The sequence below is a fragment of the Eptatretus burgeri genome, chromosome 9, assembly GCF_056783735.1.
Source record: "Eptatretus burgeri isolate ZD-2024b chromosome 9, Ebu_testis_v1, whole genome shotgun sequence".
Taxonomy (NCBI): Eukaryota; Metazoa; Chordata; class Myxini; order Myxiniformes; family Myxinidae; genus Eptatretus; species Eptatretus burgeri.
The window spans coordinates 28,059,246-28,080,280 of NC_140969.1; the positions used below are offsets into that span (position 1 = coordinate 28,059,246).

The window sequence follows — 21,035 nt, forward strand, 5'->3', positions numbered from 1 at the left end:
CTCAGCTTCATCACGGGAGATTTCAATGGTTTTGAAGGCCTTGGTTTCCATAGTGTGAAGCTGAGTAAAGTGCGAGGCAGGGGTGCCAGGCCAAAAGGGAGAGCAGTACTCCATCGATGCAGTTTCTTAGCAAGGGTTGTACTGACTGGTTTGCCATTGAGCCATTCCATCTGAAATCACCAAATTTAAGAAAATGTTCCCAGTTGACCCCTTCAGATTTACTTTAAACTTTCATAAAATAGTTCCCAGGTATCAAAATGAAGCTGCGTAAATTTTTAGGTCCATAGATGCGGTCAACTCCGAGATATTGAAGGTTGAAAATGTGGTTGTGGCCCTATTTTTATGGTCGTTGTGAGCATCACAAAATGAACGGCTACTTTTAAACTCCCACAACTTTTTAATTATAAATGCTGGAGCCTTGAATTTTTTTAGAGATTATTCTTCTATAACTGCTCTGTAAGAAACAAACATAAAACTGAGTTTATCTTTTTTAAATTTTATGACCTGATCAGTTGAAATCCAGAAAAAAAAATATTGGTTTTCTATGAAGACCCAACTTTGAGACCCCATATATTTTTATTGACCCATCCCAGAAGCTTGAATTTTTTTCATGTAATAACTGTATTGTAGTAGTATTCAAATATGTTTACTTTTCTTAATCAGTCATATATATATAATAGTCATGATCCCTCAAAAATTGAAAATTTTCATTTTTCCCCGAAATTCAGGTGAGGATTGCAAATATATGACAAGGTATACCACTTCGAATTGTTCACCATTAGAAAGAGCATATTCAACTTTACAAAAGTGTCAAATATCAAAGTGGTATATATTTTTAAAAAATATATTTTTCTATTTTTTAAAAAAACTGTTGTTAACACAGTCGTGAATACATGAAGTGTGTGCATGGTGTGGGCACCATGGTAATCATGAATGATTAGTTCTATGATTCAAATTAATAATACAAAAATATATCGCATACTGTAATAACAATGTAATAAAACATTTCATGTAAATGATTTGAATAGGTCCTTGATCTGCTTTTCCAAGTCAGATGCGAGCTTGTACTGCCTCCCAGTTGACGTTAGGGGAGCATCAATAACTTTCATCACATGGACCAAAGGAACCCAACAAATGTCCTCCCTTGAATGTAACTATATACACTGCTGACATCAGCAGATCAGCCACTATTCCTGAGTTCTATTTTTAGCCCCAGCCAGATGAGTTAAGCTCTTGCTATTTACAAATGAGAAACAAAGAATTACAAATTCAAATTTCAAAGTATTATGTTCATGGTATCCTAATAGCAGATGATATGTATGTACATTGTATATACTGTACATGCAATACACAAATGTACTACATGTAAAAGGACTGTTCATTAAATAGCACACACAACGCGCACAGCACTGGCAGAACATCATTTATTCAAATATTTAAAAAATATTGATAGAAACATTATACCACATTGAAATGTTAGACTCAAGTTAACTTGAATATGCTCTTTCCAATGGTGAACAATTTGAAGTGGTATACCTTGTCATATATTTGCAATCTCACCTCCATTTCGGGGAAAATTGAAAATTTTCAATTTTTGAGGGATCATGACTATTATATATGACTGATTAAGAAAAGTAAACGTGTATTTGAATACTACTACCATACAGTTATTAACTGAAAAAAATTCAAGCTTCTGGGATGGGTCAATAAAAATATATGGGGTCTCAAAGTTGGGTCTTCATACAAAACCAACATTTTTTTTTCTGGATTTCAAATGATCAGGTCATAAAAATTAAAAGAGGTATGCTCCGTTTTATGTTTGTTTCTTACAGAGCAGTTATAGAGGAATAATCTCTGAAAATTTCAAGGCTCGAGCATTAATATTTAAAAAGTTGTGGGAGTTTAAAAGTATCCGTTCATTTTTTGATGCTCGCAACGACCATAAAAATAGGGCCACAATCACATTTTCCACCCTCAATATCTCGGAGTTGACCGCATCTATGGACCTAAAATTTTATGCAGCTTCATTTTGATACCTGGGAACTATTTAATGAAAGTTTAAAGTAAATCTGAGGGGGTCAACTGGGAGGCCTCCGGTGATATGAGGTGGAATGACTCCATTGCCTTCCCAGCATTGAGCGTCAAGCAAGGAAGCAGCACGTGCCATTTATTTACGAGTTCTTTAGTATGACTCGGCTGGAGAGGGAACATCCCCGAGTGGCGTGGTCTAAAAATATTAAATTCTCTTACTGTTATTGGTTGCAGTACGATGCAATGGAGATGTAGGAGGCTGTAGCTCTGCTATAAACTCATGCTTCATCGAACTCAGGTGTGTATTTCAAGGAGCTGATGCATCTGTTTAGCCAGAAAACCCCTTTTAAAAATTTTAATTGTTCCTGGCTGTTCACAGAACCATTTTGTGTGCCACAGCCAGGTTAATGTGTGGCACGCATTTCCTGTTGGTCAGGATGCATGCAGCAATGGCTGGTGTGGCACTTGCTTCCTTGTACCCTCTAGAGTGATGGGGTCTATATATATATATATATATATATATATATATATATATATATATATATATATATATATATATATATATATATATATATATATATATATATATATATATATATATATATATATATATATATTTTTTTTTGTGCTTTTTATTTATTTATTTTGAGGTGTGTATTTCAAGGGCAACTCCTTTTTGTGGCTATTCGAGCCATATGTTATGCAGTTATTTATTTATTCTTCAAGTCAAAACATGTCATGAGCATATGTTTGGGAAGTGAGTTTATGGAGAGCAAGTCAACAAGGGAACAAGGAAAATTATAAGCGATGTGATGAACGTCCGATGTGGGAAATATTCGGATCGTGGTGACAGGGGTTCGCCTTTACTGTTGGAAATGCGTAAAAACGGGACACTTCAGGATTGTCATCGATAGATCGAAGAAACGGATAACTACTTTTCTGGAGATAACAGACTGTACAAAATTTGCAGATATAAGTTGGTTGTGGAGTGAATACAGGCCGTGGTGGGGCTGAAGTGGGTCTCCTCTCTGTCTTCTCTGCTCTCTGTCATGTCGTCTCTTCTCTTCTCCTCTCTCTGTCTCTCTTTCTCTCTGTCTTCACTGCTCTTGGAAGGTTCCTGGCCCCTGTTTATTTCACCTTCCTTTTGTATTAACGACTCCTCCCTCCCCCTTCCACTGCTTTTGCAGTCTTTCCCTGTCCATACAACATTCTGCAGCATCCTTTCATGTGATGTGATGTTTTTCATAGCATTCCTTATTGTGTAGGAATAATGCAAGCACCCTGTTGCACAGTGAACTGGATATTGCTGATGTACAAGAGTGGCGATCCATATAAGTCGCACTGTGGGAATGAGCATAGGAAGGTCATGCTCATGATCTCCTGTGACCCTTACACTCTTGCAGTGAGTACTTGTCTGTTCATCCATCCATCCTTCTCCCTTCATTATCTGTCATAAGATGAATGACTAAGGAAAATTTATTTTTGTGGTGGTGGAGGTGTGGGGGTTAGTGTTGGTGCTGAGTGATCCAATGCATGCTTTCATTATCTTTGTGGTAAAATGCTACCTTGATTTCACTTTCACAAAGTGTTTTTTTTTTGATAATATTTGGACATCAATTGGTGGTAGTCTAACAAGCAAGGGGGCCTTTGGTTGGCGCAATCATTTTGTTTCATTGCTTATGTTGTGTGCGTGTGTGAACCATTTCAAGTGTGCTTGAAAAGGAGTGGTAACTCCCCTTTTGTATTCACGTGAATGCACATTCTACCACATCTGTATACTTAATTTTGTGAATAGGCATACTTGGGCCAAATATGAGGAATGAAGCATATCCAACCACATGTCCCATGGATATGCTTTTCCATTTTCCATACCTCCCATTTATTAATCCCTTACTGGTTTCACCGGAGGGGACTCTTGGTTTGCTATCCATCCGTCCGTCTGTCCCAACTATGCCTGTGGTTTTTTTGACTTCTTTTTTTTTTTTCCCCCATACCCTGCAACACATTTATTCAACAAATTTTATGATGATGCATGGCTTTACTGTGATCAGTTACAGAACAAGTTTGAGTTTCAGGGCATTTCATCAATTTTTTTCAGTTATGCCCTTTTTGGACTTGGAAAATATAACATCTGTTGGGGACATGTACAGCATTGCAATTCTCGCTGTTATCTTCTTTTTTTTTTGTATACACTGTCAAGGCTCGTATACGAGTCAACACACAGAAACGCACAACAATGGGAGCAGGAGACAAGAGGGGCAGGAGAGGAAAGGACAAAACATTGGGGAACAGCTCGACATGAGGAGATCTGTGGAAGGGAGTGGGATGCTTGTTGATGGTTGCATGCTTCATGAGTTAATTACCAGGTCAGGCCAGATTAGATCTGTGACTTGGTCCAGGTATCATGTAAACCTGAACTAACCTGTTTCATGGTCAGGTTGTCGGCGACAAAACAGTCTCCCCCACCAGGTTTCCTGGTGAGGAAGGTGTATGATATGGACACCCATCAGGATGAAGAACAAATCCTGTCAAAGGGCGGAGGAGCTCCTTGTGAGCCAACGGCCATCCATATCTCGTGCCCAACTGTGTCTGCGGACGTCCTCCTGCAGTTGGGTTGCTTTTTATTAGGAGGTTGGTGTCAGGATTTGCGTTCCGGCCAACGTAAAACCCTTCATTCCGCAAAACGTACAAAAAGCAAAAATAAATCTGAAAACCTACTCATGGGAGTACCTCCTGTTCAGCTGACCCTCGCAGAGCAGCTTACCGGATGATTGGATTGGGGCAAAGCCTTCGGGACCCCCACTTTTTGATGGGAGGAGGAAAACCATGGGGTAACCTTCCCGGGTCAGATTGCGGTGGTGTGTCGGGGTGGTGCTGAGTTGTTGTCCACCAGAGGGCAGTCTCCTTGGGTTAACCTGAGGCGGTCCCTTTGGGTGGGTGCCTGGAATTTCCTTTCCTGAAGAGAGGATGATCAACTGTCTCTGTTATCATCTGAGCTCAAGCGTTTGGACATCGGTATTGCAGCACTCTATGAGGTCCGGAGGCCGGATTGCGGCGTAATCATGGCAGGTGGTTACACCTACTATTGGTGTGGTCGCTCTGATGGTTACCAGATCCAAGGAGTTGCTGTAGATGTGTCCAGTAAGCTGACGGCAATGATAATTGAGGTAACACCGGTCAACGAGCGCATTATGAGACTAAGGATTCGTCACTCCTTGGGTATCGTTTCCCTGGTCTCTTTATATGCTCCAACTAAGACGAGTGATCTCACCGTGAAGGAAACATTTTGTGCCACGCTTTAGTCTGTGGTTGATCAATGCTCCACGGGCAAGATACTCTTCTCGTCTTGGGGGATTTCAATGCATCAACAGGAACTGATAGGGATGGTTATGAGACATGTGTTGGTCCTCATGATTTTGGAAATGTGAACCAGAATCGCACTAAGTTCTTTGACTTTACAAGAAGTCATGGAATTTGGTTGGCTGATTCATGGGTTCAGTGCCATCAGGTTCATCGCTGGACTTGGTTTTCCAAACTGATGGTGTGGCAAAGGAGATTGACCATGTGCTCATTCATGGTCGCTGGAGGATGATCCAGAACTGCAGGGTCCACTGGAGTGCTCAGTTCCTCAATACCAGCCACAGGCTTGTTGTACCAACTCTGAAGTTGTAGCTTGAATCCGGGAGAATGGTACCATCTCAGCCGAGGCTGGATGTTGGCAAGCTCAAGGATGAGAGGGCAGCTGAGTAGCTTGCGAACAGGCTGAGTGTGGATTTGGGGGTCTGGGTGATTTGGGGAATCCTGAATAGTTGTGGAGTGCCTTCAAGACCACCGTCCTTGATGTTGCCGGTGGATGTCTTGGAACTCACCGTCGGGCAAAAAAGAATTTTGTCTCTCAAGGGACACTGGATACCATTGACCAGAGTCGCAGGGCCAGACGGAATGGCAGAGCTGAGCTGTTCAGGGAGCTGAGGCATAAAACTGTGCATGCGCTCAAGGTGGACAAGGAGGCCTATGTGTGAGGAATCTGTGAGGGGGTCGAACATCACCTGTGGTCAATTGATTCTCGTCCTGCTTGCAGGGGAATTTGTGCATTGCGTTCCTTCAAGCCCTTCCCTCGGTCTACTGCAGTTCAAGCGGAGGGTGGTGGGCTCTTGACAGAGGAGTCTGAAGTGAAGGCCTGTTGGGCCGGTTACTTTGAGCAGCTGGTCCAGGCTGATCCACCAGCTGTCATGTTGAATGTTTGGGATGTTACTATCCCTATTGCTGACCCTCCAATCAACTGTGGTCCTCCTTCATTTGTGGAAACACAGACTGCGGTGAGTCAGTTGAAATGGGGTAAAGCTCCTGGGATTTGTGGCATCCATGCTGAACTTCTCAAGGCTGGTGGAAATGCTGTACTCGTGTTGTTGCATGCAGTTCTGTGCTCTGCCTGTGTTCCAGGTAGAGCACAGAACATCATCCCAACTGACTGGAAGAGGGGCCTTGTCCCTCTCATGAAAGGGAGGGGTGATCGCCAGGACTGCAACAACAACCGAGGGTGACGCTGCTCTCAGTGCCGGGCAAGGTCTTTGCTCTGATAATTCAGGATGGGGTTTGCCACCATCTGCTTGAGCATCAGCGTCCAGAGCAGTTGAAGTTAACACCAAAGAGGTCAACGATTGACCGTATCCTTGCTCTTCAGGTCCTCCCCGAACACAGACGAGAGTTTCAGCAGGGGCTGCTTGCAGCCTATGTTGATCTCTTTAAGGCGTTTGATTCAGTGAATCGGGATGCCCTCTTGTGGATTCTTTATCTTTGTGGGGTGCCACCAAAACTGGTCAATCTGATATCTGAACTTTACTCTGGGACTGAGAGTGCTGTGAGATGTGGTGGTACCATCTCTGACTTATTTCCAGTTGTTACTGGAGTTTGACAGGGGTGTGTACTGGCCCCCACACTTTTTAGCACTTGTATGGACTGGATTCTTGGGAGGATGTCTGAGAGATCAAGCTGCAGTGTATCGTCTTGGAATGTCAAGATCTCTAACCTTGATTTTGCAGATGATGCAGTCATCTTTGTGGAGACTCTGCATATCCTTTTGGGGGCCCTCGAGGTGCTGAGTGAGGGGTCAGGGCTGCTGGGATTACGGGTTTCCTGGGTCATAAGTAAGATCCAGCTTTTCAATGACATCGGGGATGCTGCGATCTTGTCTGTACGTGTTTGTGGCAAGGATGTTGAGGTCATGGAGATATTCACTTACCTTGGCAGTGATATTCATGTCTCTGCTGGCTGAGCGCCAGAGGTAAACAGACGTCTGGTTTCGGGCGTGGGGAGTCATGGATTCACTGGATCATGGGGTGTGGTGCTGCTGCTACCTGTGCGGGAGGATGAAAGTCTGAGTCTTAATGTCCTTGCTGCTTCCAATCTTGCTCTACTGATGTGAGACTTGGACTCTGACCAGGGATCTGAGACGGTGACGTAATTGTTTTGGTATGAGGTCTCTTTGGAGAATCCTTCACTATCACTGGTCGGATTTACTGTCCAACTAGCGGTTGCTGAGAGAGACTCAAATGACATTTGTTAACTGCATAGTCCGTGAGCATCAGCTGTGGCGGTATGGTCATTTGGCTCGTTTTCCTAATGCTGGTCCTGCTCACCAGATTCTCTCAGTGAGGGAGCTTCGTGAGTGGAGGAGGTCAATTGGCCGACCACATGCCTCGTTGATCTTGTTGATTGCAGCAGGTTGATCAACATCTCAAGGAAATGGGGATGGGCCAGGCATCTTCCTGGGGGGTGGCCAGACTGAGGTCCCTGGAGTACCTGCAGAAAGTGGACGCAGTGACGCGCTGCACCAGTGCATGCTCCCATTCCTGACTTGAGAGGGATGACATGGGGTATAGAGGGTAAACAAGATGGATACAAGAGGGACCTTCAGTAAGGAAATCAGGGAATTTGAAGGAGGTGCGTTTAGTGTGGATTCTCGGGAGTAGAAAAGATCGTGGTTTTGGATGGAGGAAGATAAGAGATGGTGGTGAATAGCAGTTTTGAAGATGTGGAGGGAAGAATGGGATTGAAGACAGTGTGGGAGTTTGTTACAAAGGTTGGGGAAAAAGAGGAATTAAAGGGTGAAGGTGAGCAGTGATTCTTTATTTTGGTAGTTTTACGAGAAGGGGGTTGCTGACTGACCTTGGGCACCCTGCGGAAATACGGATGGATGGATAGATATCTCAGATAGAGCTGGGGTGGGGGGGGGTGCGAGGCCGGAGATGAAACGGTAGAAGACAGAAACACCACTGACCTACCTGTAGTGAGAGACACAAAGACTCAGCCTCATCGCGGGATATACCAATGATCCTAAATGCCTTTGTTTCCGCAGCGTGAAGCCGAAAAAGGTGAGGGGCGGGGGAACCAGCCCAGAGGGGAGAGCATATTTCCATCAGTCTGTGGACCAAAGCTTTGTATGTGGCCAGGAGCCCAGTTCAGAAGTTGGTCCATGTTTTCGAAGAGCGAGATGTAAATTGAGTCATCACTGTTTGGTGGACGGTACAACACACATATCAACAAGCCGTAGCCAGAGGTATTCCTGTGGGTGTGGGGGAGTGAGGGGAGTGTATGGAGGGTGAGATATAGTCTTTGATGAAGAGAGCAACTCTGCCGCCAGGACGAGGCTCAGGTTTGTCTTAGGGAGTAAGCAGGCAGAGTTACTGGGAAGTCAGAGACTTCTTGAAGGAGGAACGTTTCTGTTAAGCCGATCATGTTTGGTTTGTCAGTGGCAACCTGTATGGAAAGATCTCTCAGGTTTGAGTGAAGGTCCTGGATGTTTCAGGTTCACACTGTTATGGAAAAGGGAGGGGAGGGGGAGAGTAGGACGAGAGAGGAGGGGGGGGGGTAAGGAGAGTTATTGAAAGAGTGTGGGGGATTGTAGAAGAGGAGGGGGAGAGGGCCGGATGAGGAGTATAAAAGGCTTGGTGGTGATGGGTTGAGATACAGTGGGGGTAATAAAAGAGGGGGCAGAGGTGGTGGAAGAGAAAGGAGGAGAAGGCACCTTTGTGGATGTGAGGAGGGCAACCTTGGGAATGGGGAGCGATGAGGGAGAGTTGTGGGGGAAGGGTGAGGGGGGAGAATTGAGGGAGAAGGGTGAGGGGGGAGAGTAGAGGTAGGATGGTGTGAAGGTTGTTTTGAGAGGGAGGGGAGATAGAGCAGGAGCCAAGTGAGATTTAATGGTTGCGAGAGTTCCAAAAGGTTTGAGATGATTGAGGTTTAGTGACCCTAACTAACCACAAAAACCACATTCTTAAGTAAATCTAATGCGGGATGAGATGGGGGGGCGCCACTCGAATTACCCCCAAAATGCCATTTAATTGTTGTGAAAGTTCCCAGCATAATTCCTTTGCTATTTGGTAGAGGACATCTCACTGATCCCAAATCCATTACTTAAGAAAAAATATTTTGTGGGAAAGCTCATTTGAGAGGCATGCTAATTAGGGCTAATTAGCCATTTAATTGCTCTTAAAGATCCATCATTGGAACCAAATGCAAAATGTAGAGTAAAGTCCCCTGATTTAGAATCACTGACTTAAGAAGAAAAAAATGTGGGAAAGTCCACTTAAGATGAGGTGAAACACTAATTAGGGCTTAATTAGCCATTTAATTATTCTGAAAGTTCCAAGCATAATTCCTTTACTTTAGGTAGAGGACATCTCACTGAGCCCAAATCCATTACTTAAGAAAAAATATTTTGTGGGAAAGACCATTTAAGACGCATGCTAATTAGGCTAATTAGCCATTTAATTGCTCTTAAAGATCCATCATTGGAACCAAATGCAAAATGTAGAGTAAATTCCCCTGATTTAAAATCACCAACTTAAGAAGAAAAAATGTGGGGAAAGTCCACTTAAGATGAGGTCAGATGTAATCAGTCGTAGGGTTATATTGTAATATCTGTATTCCATTTCAATGAAGCTTGCCTTCAGGATTGCATTCTTGCATACCTGTTATAGTATAGATCACATTCTTAGTGCGCTGGATGTAGACAGGTCACAAAAATGTTGGTTGATTTTTACCATACCTACCGGTACTAACACTGACTGATGAGCTTGTTGTTAGGCAAGTCAATATTTGGCCTATTTGGCTCCACATACTGAGATAATATCAGTGCTGCCATCTATTAACAATCTTAATCCAACATAAAAACAAAGGAAGCAGTTCCTTTATCAATAATTGACAATGTGTTGCTTACTATCCAACACAAATGAGGGCTGCTTTATCTTAAGGTAAAAGGGACACTGCAGAGCCCCTTGGCGAGGTAAGTTCAAAACAAGTAAAGTACCGGTAATTAGTAAAAGGCCTTCAATGACATGCCAATTTCAGTTTTCTCAACATGCATGCATATGGTATGCCAATGCTGAAATAATCTCATTGGTTCAATTGTAACCTGGTATCAATCCGTTTTTGCTATAAATTCAGAATAAGTTGCATTTGGCCTTATTGGTTTACTTTGCAGACTAGATAATGGTCTAGTTGGACCAGCATTTGATACAGTGGGTGAGGTCACAGCCAGTGTTAAGATCACACGAACACTCAAGATCACACCAGTTGTGACCTGCTTACAGAATCTAGGTGTGATCCCTGGATCACACTAGATCCAGGTGTGATCACAGGTCAGAGCCAGTGTTGGGTGCTAGGATCACACCAGGTGTCACACCGTAAACCCAGCTCAGTGTTAGCGATCAGAATTTCTGTATTCATTTCCATTTGCCTTAACACTTGATCACTAGGGATCAAAGGGTGTTGGAGGTCACAACCTTCCAGATCAGCCGTCTTTGTTTTCTGTATCTTGTATGCCTGTTATGTGGATTTGTGTTTGGCAAATAAATGATATACAAGTTTTAAAAATTTCATTTAATTTTAGGCTATTTCATTTCACCGTTGGACCATCACAGCCTGCACAAAACTCGGCCCAGGACACAGATTTGGGGAAAGCCAGTTCACTTCAAAAGAGCTGAAGATGAACAATAATGAAACCTAGCAAAGACCTTCTTTTTCAGGCTGCATGTATCTGTCAGCTGCAGATCACAAACCTAACCAGCAGAAAGGCCTCAAACTAACCAATTTGAACCATAGGTTCACCTCAATTACTCGTCAGGATCCAGAGAAAGCCCCATGGAAGTGATGGAAAATTACGCTTTTGGCCGAGGCAAAATCCCTGACTAATTTGAGCCATGGGTTCACAAATGCATGTGGCTGGCCATGCCAAAACTGGGGATTTTCCGGTTTCTGAAGCCCAAGTTTTGGGCCTAATTTCACTACATTTTCAGACTTATCCAGCATATCTGTAAGTTCTTTGCAACCTTGGAGTGTTAGCCAGGTGCTAGCCAAACAAAAGAACATTTCCAATAAAACCATGTGATTTTGCTGTCAAAACTTACATTTTTCTGCAGTAAACAAACTGAATGGTTCACATGTAGGCCAAGAGCTGATCTGCCGGATTCTGTGAATCTCTTCCCTCTACTGTGATGTGTGGTGCTCCCACCTATTTCCTTCAAATGGAGATAATCCAAATACAATCCTTTTTTTAGTAAACCTAGCTGGGCCCCATAAATTGGGGTTATACGTCCATCTAAAAAGGTTCTTGAAAAAGTAATGGCTGCCATTTTGATTTTGACTGATTATCTGGTGTAACACCTAACACAGAACACCTGACACCGAATGTGACACAATCCTTGGTGTCAAGGGGTACAGATTCGGTGTAAACTTTAACACTGGGTGTAACACTAGCTGTGACCTTACCCACTTGAGTTGCCATTTGGCTTACCTTGTGGCATTTGCATGGTGTAGCCTACTAAATAGACCCTATCACATAGGCCTAGTGATACTTTTAGTATTACTAGGCATATAATTCCTACAAACAAAACACATATAGGGCAAACACAGATAGGGCTACAAACAACAAATTAAATGCCGTATGCGTTTTAAAACTTTTCTTGTAATCTTTTCTTTCAGGTTTCATCATGCCTTCTCCGGCCATCGCCGATGTTGATAAGTCATCACAATCACGATCATGTATCCCCCACATACAAACTGAAGAGAAACAACCAAACGAAGACGTCATCTTGCCTTTCAAGCCTTCTAATTGGGAATCAATAAAGGAAGCTGCTGCACGAAGAAAAGCCAAACGGAACTTCCACGCGTCTAAGTACTATGACATCGTACAGACATTGCCTGATGAACTTGACATTTGCCAACATGGCTATCATAGCCAGTGCTATAAAAACTTCACTGCCATACCTATGGACGATACAAAACAGAGTCAAGATAACATATTGGAAAAAAAACATTTGCCCTCAGATAGTCCTGCGGTTTTTTTTCCCTCCATCATTCTCAATCAACTTCTGGCATTTTTGCAAAAACATGTATCTTTTGAAATAAAGCAAGATTAAGGAAGAAGGGAAATGCCGAGGAGCCCTTCGGTGCCTGTCAGACCAAACAGGCAGAAGATTCCATCAAAGCGGCAGCTTCAGTAAGGAATGATGATGTCCTTTTTGCCCTAATAGCTGATGTGGACTTTGTAGCGAAGGAAGTCATGTACCACCATAGCTGCAAAAGACTATGTCATGTTAGGTGACGAAGCTAGAGGTCAGAGTAAGCAAAATGATGACAGTCACAGGGGTCGGGCTACACCTAAAGGAATTGCACTATCAAGCATCTATTCGTATGTAGACAGGTCGATTATCATCAATAAGAGACCAGAACTCCTCACATCAATATACGACAGGTATATGGAGATGTGCGATGATGCTGAGGAAGAACCACTAACTTCAGCTAGGAACCTTTTAAACAATTTGGTGACCGTCTAAAGACAAGCAGCCTTTCCAAAAAGAAGGGTACAATTGTATACACCGAGGGGTCAGCTGAAAGTGCCATCCATTCGGCATTTGATTATACCTCTTCAGAAGAAGCAGTCATCATGAAGGCTGTTGTACACTTGAGAAAAGCAATCAAAGCTGTTCAAAAGTCGCCTCTCAAAGATCCACTTACCCTGGATGACACAAGAACAGGGGAAGCTTCCCCTCCTGAGTGTGTACTTATGTTCTTCCGAGCACTGTATGGTGGCTCGAATCTTGAGACGCACAATTCTAATGTTGAACGCCTTGCATCTTCCTCGGCTCAGGATGCTCTCTTTATTGTTCGTAAAAACCGTGTCAAACCAGCTAAGCAAATAATCCTTGGAATGGCGATCAAGTCCATGACTGGCAGCAAAAAGCTTGTACGAATGATGAACAGGTTTGGTCACATCATTAACTACCATGCAATCAAAGAGCTAGAAACATCACTTGGCCAATCGATCCTTGACAGAAATGAGGCATGCCCAGAGGGTACAGTTAAAGATTTGGTAATGGGTTTGTCATTTGATAACTTTGATAACTTTGACGAACGAGCAGAAACTCTGTCAGGAGGCAACACCCTCCATGACACCATGGGTATTTTATACCAAAACAAGGCTCTGTTGGGGAGTAACAGTCACACAGATATTCAGACCATGGCAGTACCCAGGCCAATTCAGAAAGGCAAAAGAAGGACGTTGCAAGTTGAACCATTGTCGCTCGAGCCATAACGGAAAAAAACCAAGGATGGGAAGCTTTGAGTATGAGATACGGGATGCGTCCAAATGACCAGATGACCGAAAACAGGGAGAAGGCATGGACATTGCATGGATGATGTGCCACGCTATGAAACTGATAAATGTTCCAATGTGGGTTGGGTTTAATGCCTTGCTCCATACTGATGATTTACCAGAACAAGTCGTACTGTACATGAAGAATTTGAACCTGCCCATTACGAGTCTTGACGTCATACAGGATACTCTAATCACCACTCAGAAATGCACCAAAGAAGTTGGCCAGAAGTATGGTGTCGTATCATATGACCTGAACGCAGCAAAGCCAGCCATACAGATGCAAGTAACAGATGCCCCAAGATATGATGATATTTTCATTATGCTTGGATCATTCCATATTGAGATGGCCTTCTTCAAGGCTATTGGAAAGATCGTTGAGGAATCTGGTAGACCAAAAATGCTAACAGATAGTGACGTCTTGGCGCCAGGATCCCTAAATGGCTTTCTAAGTGGGAAACACTTCAACAGATGCAAGCGCCTTCATCTGATACTTGCCCTGGCCTTCGAAATACTCCATTTCCAGTCTTTCATGGAGGCATGTCAGCAAAACATTGACTTTCCGAACAATGAACTTGTTGCAGTGTTGAGTAGCCTTCAGGGGAACGCAGATGAAAGTACATGGAACGAGGTGCAGTCATCAGCTGCGTTCACTAGTTACATGGAAAAATACAAGGCATACCTAGAAGAAACACGTTCCGGGGTACACCGAGCAACAGCTCAGTTCTGGATCATGTATGTGGACTACATACATGATTTTCACAACCTAGAGCGTGCCATTCGAACAAATGACATTGACCTTTTTGCACATTCTCTCACTCCAGTCATCAACCTGTTCTTTGCAACCAACCATATGAACTATTCGAGATGGCTATCAAAATTCCAACTTGACCTGTTAAACATAGACAGTACCCACCCTGGTCTGCGTGCCATCTTATAAGAAGGAGCATTCACTATCCGTAGAACGAGTAAGTCTTTCAGCAGGTCCCCGGTTGATCTCACACTTGAGAAAACAGTGATTGCTGATGCAGTGTCCAGGCGCACTGGTATTTCAGCAGCAACGAACAACGACAGCTCCCGCTTGCGTTGGATGGTCACGAAGTCAACTCGAGCTGCCGTCGTATCAATGGCTCAAGACATGACTGGATTAGCCGGCGGTGATGACCCAACAGCAGAGTTGCACCCATACAGAATAAGGAGAGACACCAGTGATGTTGAGAAAGTGTTGGTTCAGATAAAGGATTCATGTGATCTTTCCACAATACATTATCTGAGAAGCTCTATAATATCAGTACTGGGAAAGCAGCATCTCCACCAGTACAGGCCTGCTTATTGAACATTCGAGAAAAGGGAAAGGAGAGACATGATGGTTTTGTCGCATCGTGCTTCGAAGATGCAACCAATTTCGAAAAGCCCATCAAGAGAGAAAAGTTGGATACCTTCAAACTTGAATGCAAGGCAAACAAGCGCAATCCTGACAAAAGAGTAGCCTCACTTGTAGCCACACGTGATTTGATGGGAAGACTGGTGATACTAGCAACCAAAAAGGACCTTGATCTGAAGTATGTATTCACATACCCCTTGACACCAATGCCACTTTCGATGTGCTGCGCCGATGGTGTGATGGCAAAAACGGAGAAGAGACTGTTACTATTTAAACTGTTAGAGAAGAAGGTCACCACAACTACATCACCAAACACTGTGGATGCATGTATCATCGATGGTCAGTTCCTCCTCCATGCACTACCACCCCACATGCCAGGCAACTATGGTGGATTAGCAGCTAGCATCTTGTCACAAGCAACATCTCTTTGCAGCAAACACGTAGATATAGTGTTTGATGCATATACTCGTCCATCCATTAAAGACAGCGAAAGAGCACGAAGGGGTATTGAAGAAAAGGACTGCATCATCACTGGTCCTGAGCAACACCATCCCAAGAATATTGCTGATGCACTGAAAAATAGATCATTCAAGGAGTAGTTGCCACCATTTCTAGCCATAGAATGGGAGTCGCAGTCATATGCGCACATCATCAAGGACAGAGACGTGTACATTGCCTTTCTTGGGTCTTGTTTCCGGTTCTATGTGAACAACGGGACAGTGATAAAGGAGGAGGTCACGGAACTTGCCAGCAACCATGAAGAGGCGGATACTAGGATCTGCACCCATGTAAAAGCGATCGACAGGATGAATATCAGGAGCCAGAATATCGTCATCAGAGCATCAGATACTGATATTGCTGTGATCATGATTTACCACTGCAGGAGGTTTGCTGCCAATGTTTGGATGGATGTAGGTACATCATCCAGAAATAACACAAGATACGTGAATATAACAGCCATGAGCTTTGCACTTTGAGAACACCTATCTGATGCATTGCCTGGTTTCCATGCGTTCACCGGATCAGATTACACGTCTGCTTTTGTCCGAAAGGGAAAGATTCGTCCCTTTGCAATCCTCGAAAAAGACAAACCATCCCAAAAGGCATTTGCCCAAATGTCGACAGAGGAATTAGATGATGTATCAGTGGAAACCCTGAGGCACTTCACTGCAAGGATGTACGGGGCAATGGCAACCAGCAAAGCTTCTCTCAATCAGCACCGCTACAAAGTCTTTGAGAAAGGGTATGCGCCCAAAGCATCAGCCAAAAATCCACTCGAAAAGCTGAAAGGCATTGCTGCTAGCACAATACCTCCGTGTGAAGCTGAAGTCATTGAAAAGATCCATCGAGTGTCTTTCGTAGCCAAAATGTGGGCCAACGTTGACCAGAAAGAGATAGACCAGCACCCAGCTGTCTCCGATAGATGGAAGCTGGATGACAATGGTTCATATGAAATCATCTGGTTCGATGGCTCCCAGCGACCCGCAGCATTAATTCCAGATCGAGATGTGGACGAGGAAAATGAAAATGACGAAAGCGACACAGACATGGAAATGTCTTCCTCGGATGAAGATGATATTCTGTCATCAGATGAGGAATCTGATGGTGATACTGATGATTAGTACCAAAAATAGATAAGGCAAGCTATCTGTTTTTGCTATTACTAGTAACTTCCGAAAGCAATATATTGTAAGAATGTGCACTATAAACCCCAGTTGTTTGCATAATGGATCATCAGGATGTCTACCCAGAATACCTGTTGTTTCAGTTGTGGATCTGTGAGACTTTGGCACAAACACTCTTACATTTTAGAACAATGAATATTAGTCTCTAGAATATTTGTGAACATGACGGTATCAGTTGGAAACTTTTTGCATCTCATACTGTATGATCAGTTATTGCCAAAGTGATTATGAGAAGTATGACGTGCTCAGTAATGCTGGTGGATGCGTTTTAATTGACAGTGTTCACTCTGGTAACCAAAGCAAAGTTATGGCTCTTGCAAACTCTATTATATGTGATTTTAAAACTTTATTTTGGTATTGCAGACAACGATATTCGAATGTTTTTCTGACCAGATACATTCTGTTTCTTGTACCCCTGGACTAGAAATTTGCAGGATGGTGAATACAGTTGTGGGATTTTATTTTTAATCCGTGCAAAATAGTTACAGTGGAAGCTCCTTTAACGGACACCTCTGCCAGGCGGACAACCTCTCTATTAAGGACACCCAATCTAGTCCCGAATTGGTCATTTCCATTCAATTTGACCTCTGTAATCAGGACGCCTCACTATTAAGGACAGCGTTTGTCAGTCCCAAGGGTGTCCTTAATAGAGAGGTTCTACTGTACCTCCCACTTAATTTCCTTTCAAAACCAACCATGCAAACATAACATGTTTGTCAGCCTTTCAAGATAGGGATATTATTTAAAATGTCACGTGCGTTGGATTTGGCAAGTTGAAACTTTTCAAAACACTTAGAAATGTGCAATTATGGTGGATGCCATTCATGATGTAGACCTGCATTTTCTCTATTTTCTGGAGTATATACCGTCCCAAATAAACGGAGTATAATTTTTTTTATCTTGTCCTTGCCTATGTTTCGATATTACTTGCAGTTTCATAATGAGTGCCCTTGCTTTGCAACCATGATAATTACATCTGACCTCATCTTAAGTGGACTTTCCAACATTTTCGTTCTTCTTAAGTTTGTGGTTCTAAATCGGTGGAATTTACTCTACATTTTGCATTTGGTTCTAAGGATGGATCATTCAGAGTAATTAAATGGCTAATTAGCCCTAATTAGCATGCGTCTTAAATGACCTTTTCCACAAAATATTTTTTCTTAAGTAATGGATTTGGGCTCAGTGAGATGTCCTCTACCAAATAGTAAAGGAATTATGCTTGGCTCTTTTCTCACTAATTAAATGGCTAATTAAGCACTAATTAGCGTTTGACCTCATCTTAAGTGGACTTTCCCACATTTTTTTTTCTTAAGTCGTTGATTCTAAATCTGGGGACTTTACTCTACGTTTTGCATTTGGTTCCAATGATGGATCTTTAAGAGCAATTAAATGGCTAATTAGCCCTAATTAGCATGTGTCTTAAATGACCTTTCCCACAAAATATTATTTCTTAAGTAATGGATTTGGGCTCAGTGAGATGTCCTCCACCAAATAGCAAAGGAATTATGCTTGGAACTTTAACAACAATTAAATGGCATTTTGGGAGTAATTCGAGTGGCGCCCCCCATCTCATCCCGCAGTATATTTACTTAAGAATGTGGTTTTTTGCTGTTAGTTAAGGTCCCTTTACACCTAAATCACATCGAACCTTTTGGAACTCTCAGAACAATTAAATCTCACTTGGCTCCCAGACTAAGATGAGAGCAGGTACGGCCAAGGTGCAGGAGAGCGGTGGGGAGAGGGGAAGAATGAGACTTGGTAGAGTTATGGTGAAGAAGGGAGTGGGCAGAGGGAGATACAATATTTGAGGGTTTGGGAAGAAGGGGAGGTATGCTGAGAGGAAGGAAGGAGCATGTTTGTGGTGATGAGTGTATTGACTGAGAAAGTGAGATTTCTGTAAGGTTAGAATGGAGCTCACAGATGTTAGAACACCACATACTTTGGGACAACGGAGGAGTAGCTGATACTGAAGCAGAAGCCAGGGAAGAGGTGCCAAGAGCGAAGATCGGATGAGAGGCAAGATGGGATTTATTTCCATCATTTCATTTATTTCTGGTGGTTCCACATCAGCCTGGGAAATTCACTGTCTCCTGTGAATGTGGAGAGATACAAAGCTGTGGGTTAGGCATGCTTCAGACTGCTTATAAAAGAGATGAGTGCTGAAGAATCCAATTGTGGTGGGATTGACTTGATCCTTACTTGCATCCCAGAGTGTCGAGTGAGACCTGAGTGAGTTTGGCACTGCTGGAGGTGAGAAACGGCTCTGAGTGGAGACTTGCCTTCGGTGTGACATTTTGTCAGCCCTCAGCACCTCGGAAACAATTTTCCATGAGAATGCCATTCCATTCCCTCCCGTTAATCTCCCTCTGCTTTGTTGCCGCTCATTTCTTTTCTTTCTTTGCTCTCCCGCCTTCACAGACTTCCCATTGATCGTACAAGGATCCGTGACCATAGTGGCAAGTGGAAGTTCCTGAAATTATTGAGTGTGCCTGCTTTATTATGCTTGACCTGTGCTGAGTTTCTGTACCTAATGTAGTTACAATTTGTTTAATTAATTAATTAATTACTCACGCCATGGCATTGGCCAAGCACGTGAACACAGCGATGATCCTGTCTGTTTTTGCTTGTGGACAGAATATTTGGAGAACAAAGGCAGCTTGAATCACCAAATTTGGCACAGAGTTTCATATTGTGAATGTCTCGGACGAGTTCAACTTTTGAGAAAAATATATTGTTGCGGATTTGGAAAGATATCGCACTCAACATTCAGGTCCTTTAGCTCAGTTATATCGGTAAGTACATGTTGCCAGTTAGGGTCCCGACCCTTGTTTGATGGGTAAATAAATGCGATGCGATTTGTATTAGGAAAACCATCAACAACTACAGCCACAAAATGCCCATTGGTGGCGGACACGCTACCGGAACAGCGAGCGTCCCCTGCGCGCTCACTGGAATGCGGGTGTGTTCAGACTGCATCCCCGAGCTGAATTCCTTGCCTTGTATGGGCATAAAAGCAGCTCGCGGGGGGAATGGAATGCAGCAGCCTCCACCGGCGGCGGCTGAGTCACGAAGGGAAGAAAAGGCGTGCCTCCGAGGAATGACGGGGCGCGCATGCGCAGAAGGTCGTCCGGTGTGGAAAGGGCGGAGTTACGATGAGGAGCAAGGGAGATAAATATAGCGTGGTCTGTGCGCGCGGGGAGGTGAGGGGTTCGGAAAGGTTCGTTCTGTTCTGTTCTGGGTCTGGCGCAGTCGTTGTTTTCCTCGTTCTGGTCCTGGCAAAGTAATCGCGCACGAGTTCTGAAGGGAGAATGCTCCCAGTGTCGCCATCTCCTCCTCCTCCGCACGATCGCGAGCCTGGGCGATCACTTCGGCTCACCTCGGCCGGCTCCGGTTGCGCCGCGCGAGTCCCCGGCGACCGGAGCTCTTGGAAGGTGGGATCGTCCAGCCGCGCGTTGGCGACCAGGTAACCAGCCATCCTGGTCCTCAGCTCCCCTGTCCTCTGAGCTGAAGGCCGAGTAAAGGCTCCAGCCACACCATTTCTGTCTGCGTGCGCGTGTGTCTGTTTGTGGCGCCAGTTTGGATAAGTATAATTGTTAAGTGCATGCTCATTTGTACATTCCGCATCGAACTGGCTGTAGGCTTTGCTCGCATCTTGTCCCTTTTCCCCCATTGATTGCTTGCCTACTGTATAAATAAACCCCAATTGTTAAATGTACTCAGCTCGTCGTGTCATTTCTGCATTGACTGAGCATGTCGTGCGTGTAAGCGATTAGTTGGCCATTGCCAGGGTCACAAGACAATCGGGCCAGCGGAATTCGGCGATGCCACCGCTCGGCTACGCACACGGAACGGGCTCGCTTAGTTCCGCCGAGGGTGAAGTACCCTGGTAGCTGGATCACGTGGGTACTTAGGTAAGTTGAAGTTGGCAATTAACCCTACCCCACGTGATCTACCCATTGGCGTATTTCGGTCCAAAAGAACCAGGACCCGTCTTCTCCAGACTTTTCCGGAGAAGTACGATCTATATTCCGGGCGATCGAGCCGAGGCGACCACCGCTCCATCGAGGGTCGTGCTCGTGGCGACGCGCTGGCGGGTAACCACAACAATATTATTGTTACAGATCCACGGTATGAAGCTCACCACGAGGGAAAGCACTCGGGTCCCTCCCAAATGCCCGGCCCTGAGGCCACTGGGCACAGATAACTCCGCGTGCAGGCAGGTTGCAAAGCAACCACGGACATCGATTGGTACTGCTAATCCTGACTGGGTTACCCTACT

At 44.0% G+C, this 21,035-nt stretch overlaps 2 protein-coding genes and 1 pseudogene across 3 annotated transcripts in view; 2 read left to right on the plus strand and 1 right to left on the minus strand.

Moving 5' to 3' along the window:
- The window catches only part of LDLRAD2 (low density lipoprotein receptor class A domain containing 2), an 814,009-nt gene that overhangs the window by 215,790 nt on the left and 577,184 nt on the right, over positions 1-21,035 (minus strand). The window lies entirely within an intron of this gene.
- The window catches only part of M6PR (mannose-6-phosphate receptor, cation dependent), a 44,251-nt gene that overhangs the window by 20,089 nt on the left and 3,127 nt on the right, over positions 1-21,035 (plus strand). The window contains exon 3 of the mRNA XM_085894497.1: positions 3,324-3,433. Coding sequence (XP_085750623.1) covers positions 3,324-3,433 — 110 coding nt within the window. The remainder of the gene's footprint in view (positions 1-3,323; positions 3,434-21,035) is intronic.
- LOC147019786 (uncharacterized) lies at positions 12,159-13,627 on the plus strand (annotated as a pseudogene).